Source organism: Gymnoscopelus braueri (assembly GCF_963280865.1).
Source record: "Gymnoscopelus braueri genome assembly, chromosome: 22".
Lineage (NCBI taxonomy): Eukaryota > Metazoa > Chordata > Actinopteri > Myctophiformes > Myctophidae > Gymnoscopelus > Gymnoscopelus braueri.
Genome location: NC_137624.1, coordinates 47,262,228 through 47,279,486, shown reverse-complemented (window position 1 = coordinate 47,279,486; position 17,259 = coordinate 47,262,228). Strand labels below are relative to the sequence as shown.

General features: G+C 45.7%; 1 protein-coding gene across 1 annotated transcript in view; it reads left to right on the top strand.

The window, feature by feature from the left end:
- The window catches only part of LOC308079089 (excitatory amino acid transporter 1-like), a gene marked incomplete at both ends in the record, with an annotated part of 69,329 nt that overhangs the window by 15,925 nt on the left and 36,145 nt on the right, over positions 1-17,259 (top strand). The window contains 4 exons of the mRNA XM_080420429.1: positions 120-257; positions 3,493-3,677; positions 6,556-6,634; positions 8,197-8,351. Coding sequence (XP_080276555.1) covers positions 120-257; positions 3,493-3,677; positions 6,556-6,634; positions 8,197-8,351 — 557 coding nt within the window. The remainder of the gene's footprint in view (positions 1-119; positions 258-3,492; positions 3,678-6,555; positions 6,635-8,196; positions 8,352-17,259) is intronic.

The window sequence follows — 17,259 nt, the reverse complement described above, 5'->3', positions numbered from 1 at the left end:
TTAAGACCAAGTACAGAACACATCACTTCCTGTTAACAGTTTAAGACCAAGTACAGAACACATCACTTCCTGTTAACAGTTTAAGACCAAGTACAGAACACATCACTTCCTGTTAACAGTTTAAGACCAAGTACAGCACCAGGCTGGTGACGGTGACGATCAGCACGGCGGCTGGGAACACCAGCGGCGGCGTGCTGAACGGGACCTGGAGCTCCGCCTCCAACGCTACAGAGGAGGAGGAGCGGGAGGAGGTGCAGGTGAGTTCCATGTACAGAACGTTAGGCTAACCCAGTCCTGTTTCTACCATTTACCTTCTTAATGATCAAGACCTGCATTTCTAATATTGTCTCTTCCTGTCTAGATAACTGTAAAGGACTCTATAGCCAAATTCCAAACCCGAAAATCTCGGCCACTCGCTCACTCCCACTCGGTCACTCCGACTCCAAACCGGAAGTAGTCAGGGTCCAATTATTCAGTTGCTTCTTGGAGGAGTGGAGTCGAGTGGAGGAGCCGAGGAGGCTCTCTACTTCCGCATTTAGCGAGTGTACATCAAGTGTAGGCTCGACCACTCTCCACAGCTCCTCCGCGGCAGACTTCCGCATCACGTGTACACGTTTTTTTTGTTTTTTCCCTTCTCCCGTGACGTATACATGGTCCTCCTCCACATGTGGCCACACAAACAATGCTTGAAACCCGAAACCATGCCGAAAACACCGGCTGCCCCCCGCCCCCTTCGCCCCCGCCGATCACTCGTTGCGCATCTCTCTCTCACACACACACACACACACACACACACACACACACACACACACACACACACACACACACACACACACACACACACACACACACAGTGTAAATTAACAGAAAAGACGCAACAAGCCACTGGCTTTATTGCGTTGTATGATATAAAGCATAATACAATTATATACATTGTAATATATTGTGCACTCTTATTCTGTCTAAAGCTGATAGTTCATTTCTCTCCTTGCGTCATGCCTCAATGCAGTGCATGGACTACTATAAATTACTGTGACAAAGATTATGTTTAAAATAATGTATTGTATTTATATATAGACTGAATATAGGAGAGGACACTTTACGCTTTAACTATAGCCGTACTCATTCAATTCTGAACCGATTCTTAAAAATTTAAATTCTCTTTTAGCTGTGAAGGGTCTTCTTTCATGTCTTATCAGTCATGATTTATTTCGCTGTCAAACAATATCAAGCAAAATCACAAAATCGTCTGAGTTTTTTTCTTTTTTCTTCGTCCCAGAAGTGGGGGGGATATCACCCAAACTCTCAAAACCCCGGACATTTGAAGGGTTTTATAAAACCCCCCCAGACAGCCCCCCAAAAGAGGATATGTCCGGGTAAAAGAGGACGTATTGCCACCCTGCATGAATGATGTCAGTCAGACATACTCTGTAATATACGGTGGCTGTTATAAGCAGCAGTGCCGTGCGGGACTGCTGCGGGGGTGGGGGGTCTGGGGACTGTACGAGCAAAAAGAGGGACGGGTCAGGATTTAATTCATAAATGTAAGTTTGCTCATCCTGGCGCTTCGTTCACTATTTCAGGAATAAATGGCTTTGCGCAAAATGTTAACTATAAAGATAACAATGTGGCCATCCACATTGATGAATTGTCTATTCTTATATTCTGTATTATTCTATACCTGCATATTCTATGCATTATATTTTCATCCACGGCTCTGGTCCAGCTGTTTGAGACGTTAAGTGATCGCGGAATTTGCCGTCGCTTTGAAATGACGCTAAGTGCAGTCCGATCCTTGACGGCAACCACTCGACCACTCCGTCCTCGCAAATAATCCTCGGCTCCTCGCAGGGGCGGGGCTTAGGCGCGAGTGGAGGAAGCGAGGAGAGTGAGCGAGTGACCGAGCTTTGGGGAATGGAATTTGGCTTATACCACCTCTGTCTCCTCCTCTTCCTCAATGTCTCCTCCTCTTCCTCAATGTCTCTTCCTCTGTCTCCTCCTCTTCCTCTGTCTCCTCCTCTTCCTCAATGTCTCCTCCTCTTCCTCTGTCTCCTCCTCTTCCTCAATGTCTCCTCCTCTTCCTCTATGTCTCCACCTCTTCATCTATGTCTCCTCCTCTTCCTCTCTGTCTCCTCCTCTTCCTCTGTCTCCTCCTCTTCCTCTGTCTCCTCCTCTTCCTCAATGTCTCCTCCTCTTCCTCTGTCTCCTCCTCTTCCTCAATGTCTCCTCCTCTTCCTCTATGTCTCCACCTCTTCATCTATGTCTCCTCCTCTTCCTCTCTGTCTCCTCCTCTTCCTCTGTCTCCTCCTCTTCCTCTGTCTCCTCCTCTTCCTCTATGTCTCCTCCTCTTCCTCTATGTCTCCTCCTCTGTCTCCTCCTCTTCCTCTATGTCTCCTCCTCTTCCTCTGTCTCCTCTATGTCTCATCTATGTCTCATATATGTCTCCATGTCTCCTCCTCTTCCTCTATGTCTCCTCCTCTTCCTATATGTCTCCTCTATGTCTCATCTATGTCTCATATATGTCTCCATGTCTCCTCCTCTTCCTCTATGTCTCCTCCTCTTCCTCTATGTCTCCTCTATGTCTCCTCTATGTCTCCTCTATGTCTCCTCTATGTCTCCTCCTCTTCCTCTATGTCTCCTCCTCTTCCTCTATGTCTCCTCCTCTTCCTATGTCTCCTCCTCTTCCTATATGTCTCATCTATGTCTCATATGTCTCCTCCTCTTCCTCTATGTCTCCTCTATGTCTCATATGTCTCCTCCTCTTCCTCTGTCTCCATGTCTCCTCTATGTCTCAGCTATGTCTCCTCCTCTTCCTCTATGTCTCCTCTATGTCTCCTCTATGTCTCCTCCTCTTCCTCTGTCTCCTCTATGTCTCCTCTATGTCTCTATGTCTCCTCTATGTCTCCTCTATGTCTCCTCTATGTCTCATATGTCTCCTCCTCTTCCTCTGTCTCCTCTATGTCTCCTCTATGTCTCAGCTATGTCTCCTCCTCTTCCTCTATGTCTCCTCTATGTCTCATCTATGTCTCCTCTATGTCTCCTCCTCTTCCTCTATGTCTCCTCTATGTCTCCTCTATGTCTCCACTACAACTAGTGCAGAACACCAGACTTGTGACTGACACCAGACTTGTGATTGACACCTGTCACAGAGCACATATAACACTGGTGTTGGCCGCCCTTCACTGGCTGCCCATTACGTCCACAATAGATTTGAAAATCCTTTTAATAACTTATAAAGCATTGCATGGGCTGGCCCCACATATATTACTGATTTACTGCTGCTACTAGTCCATATATTAGTGTGAGATCTTTCAGGTCCTCTGCCCTCTGATCAAACCCACGACTAGACTTTAAGACCTGATTAAACCTAAGACCAGACTCTAGACTAAGACCTGATTAAATCTAAGACCAGACTCTGTTTGTCAGTTAGTTAGTTACTCAGTTAGGCAGTTACTCAGTTAGTCAGTTACTCAGTTAGTTGGTTGCTTGCAGGTGGAGCGTGTGGAGGTGATCCCGGTGCCGGGGGATGTGAACGGGGTCAACGCCCTGGGCCTGGTGGTGTTCTCCATGTGCTTTGGACTCATCATAGGGAACATGAAGGAACAAGGACAGGTGCTCAGAGACTTCTTTGACTCTCTGAATGAAGCCATCATGAGACTGGTCACCATCATCATGTGGTAAGAATGATTATTATGATAATAGACTGGTCACCATCATCATGTGGTAAGAATGATTATTATGATAATAGACTGATCACCATCATGTGGTAAGAATGATTATTATGATAATAGACTGGTCACCATCATCATGTGGTAAGAATGATTATTATGATAATAGACTGGTCACCATCATCATGTGGTAAGAATGATTATTATGATAATAGACTGATCACCATCATCATGTGGTAAGAATGATTATTATGATAATAGACTGGTCACCATCATCATGTGGTAAGAATGATTATTATGATAATAGATTGGTCACCATCATCATGTGGTAAGAATGATTATTATGATAATAGACTGATCACCATCATCATGTGGTAAGAATGATTATTATGATAATAGACTGGTCACCATCATCATGTGGTAAGAATGATTATTACCTCAACTCGGACTGCGAAGAATCTGGGTGTGACCCTGGACGATCAACTGTCGTTCTCGGCAAACATCGCATCAGTGACAAGGTCCTGCAGATTCCTCCTCTACAACATCAGGAGGATTCGCCCCTTCCTCGAGGAGAAGGCAGCCCAGGTGCTCATCCAGGCTCTTGTCATCTCCCGCCTGGACTACTGCAACTCCCTCCTTGCTGGTGCTCCAGCATCTGCCATCAGACCCCTGGAGCTTGTTCAGAAAGCTGCGGCTCTTCTGGTGTTCAACCGCCCCAAGTTCTCCCACACAACTATCCTTCTCCGTTCTCTACACTGGCTCCCCGTAGTGGCTCGCATCCAGTTTAAAACCCTGGTGCTAGCCTATAGGGCAGTGAAAGGAACAGCTCCTTCTTACCTCCGGGCTATGGTCGATGCCTACACCCCTGCCCGACCACCTCGGTCTGCCACCTCGGGGCGACTGAGTCACTCAAGGGTCCTTCTGGCCGATCCACACGGTCACGACTTTTTTCTGTTCTGGCCCCACAGTGGTGGAATGAACTTCCCACTGATGTCAGGACAGAGTCACTGCCCATCTTTCGCCGCAGGCTGAAAACCAACCTCTTCAGGAAACACTACCCATCCTCTCTGCCTGGCCTACTTGTTGTTAACTAGTTGTACGAACGCTTGTTTTATTGGATCTTGTTCAGTCGATGCACTTATTTGTTTTAGCTCGTGCTCATTTGATTTTGCTATTTTTGTCTCATCTGGTTAAGGAAATAGGTAGCTGATATAATGCACTTTTACCTTAGCGCTAGGTATACTCTTGGTTGCTTGTTTTCGCAGAAAATACACTTCAGACTTCTGGTGATTAGTAGTTTTCGTTCCCTACCTATGTTGAATGCACTTATTGTAAGTCGCTTTGGATAAAAGCGTCTGCTAAATGACTGTAATGTAATGTAATGTAAGAATGATTATTATGATAATAGACTGGTCACCATCATCATGTGGTAAGAATAATTATTAGTATTAATAATGATAATAGACTGGTCACCATCACCATGTGGTAAGAATCATTATTAGTACTGATATAATAATAATCATAATAATGATGATGATGATGATGAGGATCATAACTAGAAACGATTTCTCAGACATTGTAAGTGTGCCTGGAGCTCGCTTAGTCTGGGCGACCTTGTGTTTGGTATGTAGGGTGAAATAAATGATCATAGTGGGGGAAAATAGCACTTTGATCCACTTCCGGTGGTGGGATTGACTTCCGGTCCTTACCGATGGATTCCTCGTACCCATAAACGGGGGTTTGGGGTCTCTACGGCCCACTTGGTGAGAACAGACTACAGCAGTAGTTAAGCAAAAAACTGTTACAACGATGGAGTCGCGCCGTGTGACATATTCGAATACCGTTTGAACCACGCTAAAGTCCCTGTTCATGTTTCTACTTAACAGTATGCTTGAAAGTCAATGCAGATTTTTGGCGTTTTTTCTTGCGTATTACGTTGCCGTGGTAACACGTAATGGCAAGAAATTGAGTTGCACACTTTCCCCGGCCGAGCCACACGTTTTGATGTATATATTGCGGGGATTTTGTCAACCGTGCGGGCGAATTTGCGTGCCGAAAATTGCACATACGAAACAAATGTGAAAATTGCCAATCTACAAGCTCACAACAAATCACGAAGCTTGTGAATCCGTTACTTTATATAGCCATTACCCATAGCCTGGATGTATGTAAACCCCATAACCAAGGGGATCCGCCCATGTCTCCTTCCATTGGCCAGCCATCCCAGTGTTTATCAAAGTGAGGTCCAGGGACCCCCAGGGGTCCTTGAGGGGTTGTTGAAGCCACGCCCCATCTGTCTACCTATTGGCTGGGCTTTATGTAGCCATAACTACAGTTCGCAGCATGCTAATGTCTCCAAACTTGATTTGTGGACTTAGACCACCAATAGGGACAGTCTGCAATTGCTGAAGCCCCACCCCTCTGTCTTCCTATTGGCTGGGTTTTAAACAGCCTTAACTCCAGTTTGCAGCATGCTACCGTCTCCAAACTTGGTTTGTGGACTTGGACTACCAATAGGGACGGTCTGTAATTGCTTAAGCCCCACTTTCTCTGTCTTCCTATTGGCTGGGCTTTAAACAGCCAAAACTCCAGCTCCCAGCATGCTACAGGTCCCAAACTTGGTGGGTGGTCCCACAGACTTCCAATTTAATTTAAAATGACCACTTCCGGGAAATGGTCGTAGAGAGAATGGTAAGGACCGGAAGTCAATCCCACCACGGGAAGTGGATCAAATTGCAATTTCCCCCCACTATAATTATTATTTGACCCTACCTCCCGAACACAAGGTTGTACAGACTTAGTGAGCTGCAGGCACACTTAAAACTTCTAAGAAATAGTTATTATTGTTACTATTATCATCATTATAATATATTTTTTATGTGTGCAGGTACACTCCTGTCGGCATCCTGTTCCTGATCGCAGGGAAGATCGTGGAGATGGACGACTTGACGCAGATGGGAGGTCAGCTGGTACAGCATGGTGTACAGCATGTACACCATGTTATGATTATTATTATTATTATTATTATTATAACCTGTTCATATTTAATATGAACAGGTCAGCTGGGCATGTTCACCATCACTGTGATCGTTTCTTATTATTATTATTATTTTAACACATTGATTGCCTAGATCAAGTTAATTCGTTTTTCAAATCCATCGCTTGCGTGCCGCAATTCTGAAGAACGAGTTAACTCGTTCTTTGGAATTTTCATTGTTTTCATTTTTTTTTCTACATTTTTATCCCACGATTTTGTAACCCTATTTTTTACACCCAGTGCCAATTGTCTATGTAATCCTGGGCACTACCTTCCCTCTGCCAACCTAGGGAGGCCAGGGCCGAGCTCATGCCTCCTTCAATGCATGAGAGCCAACTGACCTTCTTGTCACCTGACAGGGGAGAGTTTCCCTGGTTGGACGTAGCGCGTGGAAGGAACACGTTATTCCAACCAGTTCCCTTCCCCTCCATCAGGCGCCCCGGCTGGCCAGGGGGAGGCAGTATAGTGACCAGGATTACTGCATGTTTTTGTGAGGGTACCTACCCTAGGAGACACGGGGAGAACATGCAAACTCCACACAGAAAGGCCCTTTCGCCAACCCCACCTAGGGTATGGGCACTGATGACGCGGAGGAGAGAACACACCCCCAGCGCCCACAGCGTCCCCTGCGGGAATCGAACCCAGGACCTTCTAGCTGTGAGGCGACAGCACTACCGACTGTGCCACCGTGCCTCCTTCTGTTTATTTTTCATCATCAGTTTCGTTTTCCACTTACGTCACACTCACCCGGAGCCGGATGCATAACGCAGATTCAGTTTCCGGGTCACATTTTTTTTCCCGGTCATTTTCGGCCAGAATAGGGAAAAACACGGTTTTTCACACGGTATAAAAAAGGAACAGAGAGCTCCACTTCTATTTTCTTTGGTCTGGGTGACTAACAGTCATCGTCGTCGTGTATCACAACGGTCTAGTCGGCGATCGGCGATTGTCGAAAACGTCACATCCGGTTATGACGTATTTGACTGTTTGAGCCTGTTTGGAGGGGGTGAGTGAGTCAGCGAGTCATCGAGGTGTCAATTTGCTGCTCTCTGCTGGTTGATCCTCGTATGTGTTTATAACCGCAGCCAGAGAAACTTAAATGAATTTAAATAACAAAATAACAACAAAAAAAAACACGCAAATCGCTGGCAAGGGGGTGAGTACATTATGAATAAACTCTGGCAGTCAATGTGTTAATATGTACAGGTCAGCTGGGCATGTAACCACTGTGATCGTTTCTATTTATTATTATTATTATTTTAATATGTACAGGTCAGCTGGGCATGTAACCACTGTGATCGTTTCTATTTATTATTATTATTATTTTAATATGTACAGGTCAGCTGGGCATGTAACCACTGATCGTTTCTACTTATTATTATTATTATTATTATTATTATTTTAATATGTACAGGTCAGCTGGGCATGTAACCACTGTGATCGTTTCTATTTATTATTATTATTATTATTATGTTAATATGTACAGGTCAGCTGGGCATGTACACCATCACTGTGATTATTGGCCTGATGATCCACTCTCTGGTCATCCTGCCGACCCTGTACTTTGCCATCACACGACTCAACCCGTTCGTCTTCATCGCTGGACTCCTGCAGGCTCTGATCACAGCCCTGGGTACTTCCTCCAGGTAAACATTAAAGCTCTGATCACAGCCCTGGGTACTTCCTCCAGGTAAACATTAAAGCTCTGATCACAGCCCTGGGTACTTCCTCCAGGTAAACATTAAAGCTCTGATCACAGCCCTGGGTACATCCTCCAGGTAAACATTAAAGCTCTGCTCACAGCCCTGGGTACATCCTCCAGGTAAACATTAAATCTCTGCTCACAGCCCTGCAGTACCGCAGGAAGTAGGGGTGCTGGGGGTGCGGCCGCCCCCCCTCCCCCCAGGTACCGCACCACCTACCGCCCCCCCATCAAAAAAAATAAAAACAATTTTTTGATAATAAATCGGTAAAATCAGGCAAAAATAAGAATGAAATAACATAACTCTAACCTAACCCTAACCCTAACCCTAATCCTAACCCTAATCCTAACCCTAACCCTAACCCTAACCCTAAAACCGAAATAAAGAAACCAAAAACTGGGAAAAAAACGAACCCAATCCGCCCAGAACCGTGAGGGGGGTCCTCGCTGCGCGCGCGTGCATGAGGTGTGCATACCGCACCCATAACCTAAAAGGTCTTCATACCGCACCCCTAACCTAAAAGGTCTTCATACCGCACCCCTAACCTAAAAGGTCTTCATACCGCACCCCTAACCTAAAAGGTCTTCATACCGCACCCCTAACCTAAAAGGTCTTCATGAGGTGCGCATACCGCACCCATAACCTAAAAGGTCTTCCCGCGGCTATGCAGCCCTGGGTACATCCTCTAGTTAAACAGTATACATTTTAACAGCACATTTTATGTAGTTTTAGTCATAATCTTTTAGCCTTTTGAATACAATTCCACTAAAATAACTAAATCTGCAGTTGATTTTAGTCAACTAAAATGTATTTTGACAGACCTTGGTGGCATCATAATGCCTGCTTTATTCTTTCATGAGCGAAACAATAAGATCACAGATACAATGAAACAATAAGATCACAGATACAATGAAACAATAAGATCACAGATACAATGAAACAATAAGATCACAGATACAAGCGGACAAAATGACTTTTCTCTGACAGGTGGGTGGTCTGTCCCTTAGAGATAGGATGACAGGTGGGTGGTCTGTCCCTTAGAGATAGATAATGACAGGTGGGTGGTCTGTCCCTTAGAGATAGATAATGACAGGTGGGTGGTCTGTCCCTTAGAGATAGATAATGACAGGTGGGTGGTCTGTCCCTTAGAGATAGATATTGACAGGTGGGTGGTCTGTCCCTTAGAGATAGATAATGACAGGTGGGTGGTCTCTCCCTTAGAGATAGATAATGACAGGTGGGTGGTCTCTCCCTTAGAGATAGATAATGACAGGTGGGTGGTCTGTCCCTTAGAGATAGGATGAGACTCTGAGTAGAGCCGCTGCTCCTTCACTTGGAAAGGAGCCAGCTTAGGTGGTTCAGAGCGTCTGCTTCGTTGTGAGCTTGTAGATCTGCTATTTTTGTCAAAGAGGTATAGATGTAGAGGGAAAAAAGAGCAAACAAAAAAATGTGTCTCTCATGTCTGTCAGCTAGGGGGTCGTAGGACCCCTGTCCTAAACGTGTCTCATGTCTCTGTCAGCTAGGGGGTCCTAGGACCCCTGTCCTAAACGTGTCTCATGTCTCTGTCAGCTAGGGGGTCCTAGGACCCCTGTCCTAAACGTGTCTCATGTCTGTCAGCTAGGGGGTCGTAGGACCCCTGTCCTAAACGTGTCTCATGTCTCTGTCAGCTAGGGGGTCCTAGGACCCCTGTCCTAAACGTGTCTCATGTCTCTGTCAGCTAGGGGGTCCTAGGACCCCTGTCCTAAACGTGTCTCATGTCTCTGTCAGCTAGGGGGTCCTAGGACCCCTGTCCTAAACGTGTCTCATGTCTCTGTCAGCTAGGGGGTCCTAGGACCCCTGTCCTAAACGTGTCTCATGTCTGTGTCAGCTAGGGGGTCGTAGGACCCCTGTCCTAAACGTGTCTCATGTCTCTGTCAGCTAGGGGGTCCTAGGACCCCTGTCCTAAACGTGTCTCATGTCTCTGTCAGCTAGGGGGTCCTAGGACCCCTGTCCTAAACGTGTCTCATGTCTGTGTCAGCTAGGGGGTCGTAGGACCCCTGTCCTAAACGTGTCTCATGTCTCTGTCAGCTAGGGGGTCCTAGGACCCCTGTCCTAAACGTGTCTCATGTCTCTGTCAGCTAGGGGGTCCTAGGACCCCTGTCCTAAACGTGTCTCATGTCTGTGTCAGCTAGGGGGTCGTAGGACCCCTGTCCTAAACGTGTCTCATGTCTGTGTCAGCTAGGGGGTCGTAGGACCCCTGTCCTAAACGTGTCTCATGTCTGTGTCAGCTAGGGGGTCCTAGGACCCCTGTCCTAGTGTTGATTTTGACAGCAAATTTTTATTTTGTTTTATTCATAGTCTTTTGAATACAATTCCATTTAGTTTGTCATATTTTAGTCATCTGAAATGTTTTAGTTTTTGTCTAGTTTTAGTCGACTAAATATCATAAGATTATAGTCGACTAAATCTACAGTTGTTTTAGTCGACTAAAATGTGTTTTGGCGGTGCCTTGATGGCGTCGTAATGGCTGATTTTACGCTTGGTTGCATGCTGAAAATAGCAGATCTACAAGCTTGTAGATCTGCTATTTTCAGAGCTCAACACCCGAGCGCAACCAAACATAAAATGACTTGTCTTTTACTGGATCTCTTCTCCACTAGATCCTCACTAACACTTTAGTCTAGTTTTTATTTGTTGATGAAATTGTCAATATATTTAGTCTTAGTTTTAGTCATCATAGCTTAGTTTTTATTTAGTTTTGATGTACTTTTCGTCAGTGAAAAAAGGTAGTCAACTAACATTTTTCGTCATAGTTTTAGTCGACGAAATCAACACTGCCCTGTCCTAAACGTGTCTCATGTCTCTGTCCTAAACGTGTCTCATGTCTCTGTCCTAAACGTGTCTCATGTCTCTGTCCTAAACGTGTCTCATGTCTCTGTCCTAAACGTCTCATGTCTCTGTCCTAAACGTGTCTCATGTCTCTGTCCTAAACGTGTCTCATGTCTCTGTCCTAAACGTGTCTCTTGTCTCTGTCCTAAACGTGTCTCTGTCCTAAACGTGTCTCATGTCTCTGTCCTAAACGTGTCTCATGTCTCTGTCCTAAACGTGTCTCTTGTCTCTGTCCTAAACGTGTCTCATGTCTCTGTCCTAAACGTGTCTCATGTCTCTGTCCTAAACGTGTCTCATGTCTCTGTCCTAAACGTGTCTCATGTCTCTGTCCTAAACGTGTCTCATGTCTCTGTCCTAAACGTGTCTCATGTCTCTGTCCTAAACGTGTCTCATGTCTCTGTCCTAAACGTGTCTCATGTCTCTGTCCTAAACGTGTCTCATGTCTCTGTCCTAAACGTGTCTCATGTCTCTGTCCTAAACGTGTCTCATGTCTCTGTCCTAAACGTGTCTCTTGTCTCTGTCCTAAACGTGTCTCATGTCTCTGTCCTAAACGTGTCTCTTGTCTCTGTCCTAAACGTGTCTCATGTCTCTGTCCTAAACGTGTCTCTGTCCTAAACGTGTCTCATGTCTCTGTCCTAAACGTGTCTCATGTCTCTGTCCTAAACGTGTCTCATGTCTCTGTCCTAAACGTGTCTCTGTCCTAAACGTGTCTCATGTCTCTGTCCTAAACGTGTCTCTTGTCTCTGTCCTAAACGTGTCTCATGTCTCTGTCCTAAACGTGTCTCATGTCTCTGTCCTAAACGTGTCTCATGTGTCTGTCCTAAACGTGTCTCATGTCTCTGTCCTAAACGTGTCTCATGTCTCTGTCCTAAACGTGTCTCATGTCTCTGTCCTAAACGTGTCTCTTGTCTCTGTCCTAAACGTGTCTCATGTCTCTGTCCTAAACGTGTCTCATGTCTCTGTCCTAAACGTGTCTCATGTCTCTGTCCTAAACGTGTCTCATGTCTCTGTCCTAAACGTGTCTCATGTCTCTGTCCTAAACGTGTCTCATGTCTCTGTCCTAAACGTGTCTCATGTCTCTGTCCTAAACGTGTCTCATGTCTCTGTCCTAAACGTGTCTCTTGTCTCTGTCCTAAACGTGTCTCATGTCTCTGTCCTAAACGTGTCTCATGTCTCTGTCCTAAACGTGTCTCATGTCTCTGTCCTAAACGTGTCTCATGTCTCTGTCCTAAACGTGTCTCATGTCTCTGTCCTAAACGTGTCTCATGTCTCTGTCCTAAACGTGTCTCTGTCCTAAACGTGTCTCATGTCTCTGTCCTAAACGTGTCTCTTGTCTCTGTCCTAAACGTGTCTCATGTCTCTGTCCTAAACGTGTCTCATGTCTCTGTCCTAAACGTGTCTCTTGTCTCTGTCCTAAACGTGTCTCTTGTCTCTGTCCTAAACGTGTCTCTGTCCTAAACGTGTCTCTGTCCTAAACGTGTCTCATGTCTCTGTCCTAAACGTGTCTCTTGTCTCTGTCCTAAACGTGTCTCATGTCTCTGTCCTAAACGTGTCTCTTGTCTCTGTCCTAAACGTGTCTCTTGTCTCTGTCCTAAACGTGTCTCTGTCCTAAACGTGTCTCTGTCCTAAACGTGTCTCATGTCTCTGTCCTAAACGTGTCTCATGTCTCTGTCCTAAACGTGTCTCATGTCTCTGTCCTAAACGTGTCTCTTGTCTCTGTCCTAAACGTGTCTCTTGTCTCTGTCCTAAACGTGTCTCTTGTCTCTGTCCTAAACGTGTCTCTGTCCTAAACGTGTCTCTGTCCTAAACGTGTCTCATGTCTCTGTCCTAAACGTGTCTCTTGTCTCTGTCCTAAACGTGTCTCTTGTCTCTGTCCTAAACGTGTCTCATGTCTCTGTCCTAAACGTGTCTCTGTCCTAAACGTGTCTCATGTCTCTGTCCTAAACGTGTCTCATGTCTCTGTCCTAAACGTGTCTCGTGTCTCTGTCCTAAACGTGTCTCATGTCTCTGTCCTAAACGTGTCTCATGTCTCTGTCCTAAACATGTCTCATGTCTCTGTCCTAAACGTGTCTCTTGTCTCTGTCCTAAACGTGTCTCATGTCTCTGTCCTAAACGTGTCTCATGTCTCTGTCCTAAACGTGTCTCATGTCTCTGTCCTAAACGTGTCTCATGTCTCTGTCCTAAACGTGTCTCATGTCTCTGTCCTAAACGTGTCTCATGTCTCTGTCCTAAACGTGTCTCATGTCTCTGTCCTAAACGTGTCTCATGTCTCTGTCCTAAACGTGTCTCTTGTCTCTGTCCTAAACGTGTCTCATGTCTCTGTCCTAAACGTGTCTCATGTCTCTGTCCTAAACGTGTCTCATGTCTCTGTCCTAAACGTGTCTCATGTCTCTGTCCTAAACGTGTCTCATGTCTCTGTCCTAAACGTGTCTCATGTCTCTGTCCTAAACGTGTCTCATGTCTCTGTCCTAAACGTGTCTCTGTCCTAAACGTGTCTCATGTCTCTGTCCTAAACGTGTCTCTGTCCTAAACGTGTCTCATGTCTCTGTCCTAAACGTGTCTCATGTCTCTGTCCTAAACGTGTCTCATGTCTCTGTCCTAAACGAGTCTCTGTCCTAAACGTGTCTCATGTCTCTGTCCTAAACGTGTCTCATGTCTCTGTCCTAAACGTGTCTCTGTCCTAAACGTGTCTCATGTCTCTGTCCTAAACGTGTCTCTTGTCTCTGTCCTAAACGTGTCTCATGTCTCTGTCCTAAACGTGTCTCTTGTCTCTGTCCTAAACGTGTCTCATGTCTCTGTCCTAAACGTGTCTCTGTCCTAAACGTGTCTCATGTCTCTGTCCTAAACGTGTCTCATGTCTCTGTCCTAAACGAGTCTCTGTCCTAAACGTGTCTCATGTCTCTGTCCTAAACGTGTCTCTTGTCTCTGTCCTAAACGTGTCTCATGTCTCTGTCCTAAACGTGTCTCATGTCTCTGTCCTAAACGTGTCTCATGTCTCTGTCCTAAACGTGTCTCTGTCCTAAACGTGTCTCTGTCCTAAACGTGTCTCTGTCCTAAACGTGTCTCTGTCCTAAACGTGTCTCATGTCTCTGTCCTAAACGTGTCTCATGTCTCTGTCCTAAACGTGTCTCATGTCTCTGTCCTAAACGTGTCTCTGTCCTAAACGTGTCTCATGTCTCTGTCCTAAACGTGTCTCATGTCTCTGTCCTAAACGTGTCTCATGTCTCTGTCCTAAACGTGTCTCTGTCCTAAACGTGTCTCATGTCTCTGTCCTAAACGTGTCTCATGTCTCTGTCCTAAACGTGTCTCTGTCCTAAACGTGTCTCTGTCCTAAACGTGTCTCATGTCTCTGTCCTAAACGTGTCTCATGTCTCTGTCCTAAACGTGTCTCATGTCTCTGTCCTAAACGTGTCTCATGTCTCTGTCCTAAACGTGTCTCTTGTCTCTGTCCTAAACGTGTCTCTTGTCTCTGTCCTAAACGTGTCTCTTGTCTCTGTCCTAAACGTGTCTCATGTCTCTGTCCTAAACGTGTCTCATGTCTCTGTCCTAAACGTGTCTCATGTCTCTGTCCTAAACGTGTCTCATGTCTCTGTCCTAAACGTGTCTCATGTCTCTGTCCTAAACGTGTCTCATGTCTCTGTCCTAAACGTGTCTCATGTCTCTGTCCTAAACGTGTCTCTTGTCTCTGTCCTAAACGTGTCTCATGTCTCTGTCCTAAACGTGTCTCATGTCTCTGTCCTAAACGTGTCTCATGTCTCTGTCCTAAACGTGTCTCATGTCTCTGTCCTAAACGTGTCTCATGTCTCTGTCCTAAACGTGTCTCATGTCTCTGTCCTAAACGTGTCTCTGTCCTAAACGTGTCTCATGTCTCTGTCCTAAACGTGTCTCTTGTCTCTGTCCTAAACGTGTCTCATGTCTCTGTCCTAAACGTGTCTCATGTCTCTGTCCTAAACGTGTCTCTTGTCTCTGTCCTAAACGTGTCTCTTGTCTCTGTCCTAAACGTGTCTCTGTCCTAAACGTGTCTCTGTCCTAAACGTGTCTCATGTCTCTGTCCTAAACGTGTCTCTTGTCTCTGTCCTAAACGTGTCTCATGTCTCTGTCCTAAACGTGTCTCTTGTCTCTGTCCTAAACGTGTCTCTTGTCTCTGTCCTAAACGTGTCTCTGTCCTAAACGTGTCTCTGTCCTAAACGTGTCTCATGTCTCTGTCCTAAACGTGTCTCATGTCTCTGTCCTAAACGTGTCTCATGTCTCTGTCCTAAACGTGTCTCTTGTCTCTGTCCTAAACGTGTCTCTTGTCTCTGTCCTAAACGTGTCTCTTGTCTCTGTCCTAAACGTGTCTCTGTCCTAAACGTGTCTCTGTCCTAAACGTGTCTCATGTCTCTGTCCTAAACGTGTCTCTTGTCTCTGTCCTAAACGTGTCTCTTGTCTCTGTCCTAAACGTGTCTCATGTCTCTGTCCTAAACGTGTCTCTGTCCTAAACGTGTCTCATGTCTCTGTCCTAAACGTGTCTCATGTCTCTGTCCTAAACGTGTCTCATGTCTCTGTCCTAAACGTGTCTCTGTCCTAAACGTGTCTCGTGTCTCTGTCCTAAACGTGTCTCATGTCTCTGTCCTAAACGTGTCTCATGTCTCTGTCCTAAACATGTCTCATGTCTCTGTCCTAAACGTGTCTCTTGTCTCTGTCCTAAACGTGTCTCATGTCTCTGTCCTAAACGTGTCTCATGTCTCTGTCCTAAACGTGTCTCATGTCTCTGTCCTAAACGTGTCTCATGTCTCTGTCCTAAACGTGTCTCATGTCTCTGTCCTAAACGTGTCTCATGTCTCTGTCCTAAACGTGTCTCTGTCCTAAACGTGTCTCATGTCTCTGTCCTAAACGTGTCTCATGTCTCTGTCCTAAACGTGTCTCGTGTCTCTGTCCTAAACGTGTCTCATGTCTCTGTCCTAAACGTGTCTCATGTCTCTGTCCTAAACGTGTCTCATGTCTCTGTCCTAAACGTGTCTCATGTCTCTGTCCTAAACGTGTCTCATGTCTCTGTCCTAAACGTGTCTCATGTCTCTGTCCTAAACGTGTCTCTGTCCTAAACGTGTCTCATGTCTCTGTCCTAAACGTGTCTCTTGTCTCTGTCCTAAACGTGTCTCATGTCTCTGTCCTAAACGTGTCTCATGTCTCTGTCCTAAACGTGTCTCTTGTCTCTGTCCTAAACGTGTCTCTTGTCTCTGTCCTAAACGTGTCTCTGTCCTAAACGTGTCTCTGTCCTAAACGTGTCTCATGTCTCTGTCCTAAACGTGTCTCTTGTCTCTGTCCTAAACGTGTCTCATGTCTCTGTCCTAAACGTGTCTCTTGTCTCTGTCCTAAACGTGTCTCTTGTCTCTGTCCTAAACGTGTCTCTGTCCTAAACGTGTCTCTGTCCTAAACGTGTCTCATGTCTCTGTCCTAAACGTGTCTCATGTCTCTGTCCTAAACGTGTCTCATGTCTCTGTCCTAAACGTGTCTCTTGTCTCTGTCCTAAACGTGTCTCTTGTCTCTGTCCTAAACGTGTCTCTTGTCTCTGTCCTAAACGTGTCTCTGTCCTAAACGTGTCTCTGTCCTAAACGTGTCTCATGTCTCTGTCCTAAACGTGTCTCTTGTCTCTGTCCTAAACGTGTCTCTTGTCTCTGTCCTAAACGTGTCTCATGTCTCTGTCCTAAACGTGTCTCTGTCCTAAACGTGTCTCATGTCTCTGTCCTAAACGTGTCTCATGTCTCTGTCCTAAACGTGTCTCGTGTCTCTGTCCTAAACGTGTCTCATGTCTCTGTCCTAAACGTGTCTCATGTCTCTGTCCTAAACATGTCTCATGTCTCTGTCCTAAACGTGTCTCTTGTCTCTGTCCTAAACGTGTCTCATGTCTCTGTCCTAAACGTGTCTCATGTCTCTGTCCTAAACGTGTCTCATGTCTCTGTCCTAAACGTGTCTCATGTCTCTGTCCTAAACGTGTCTCATGTCT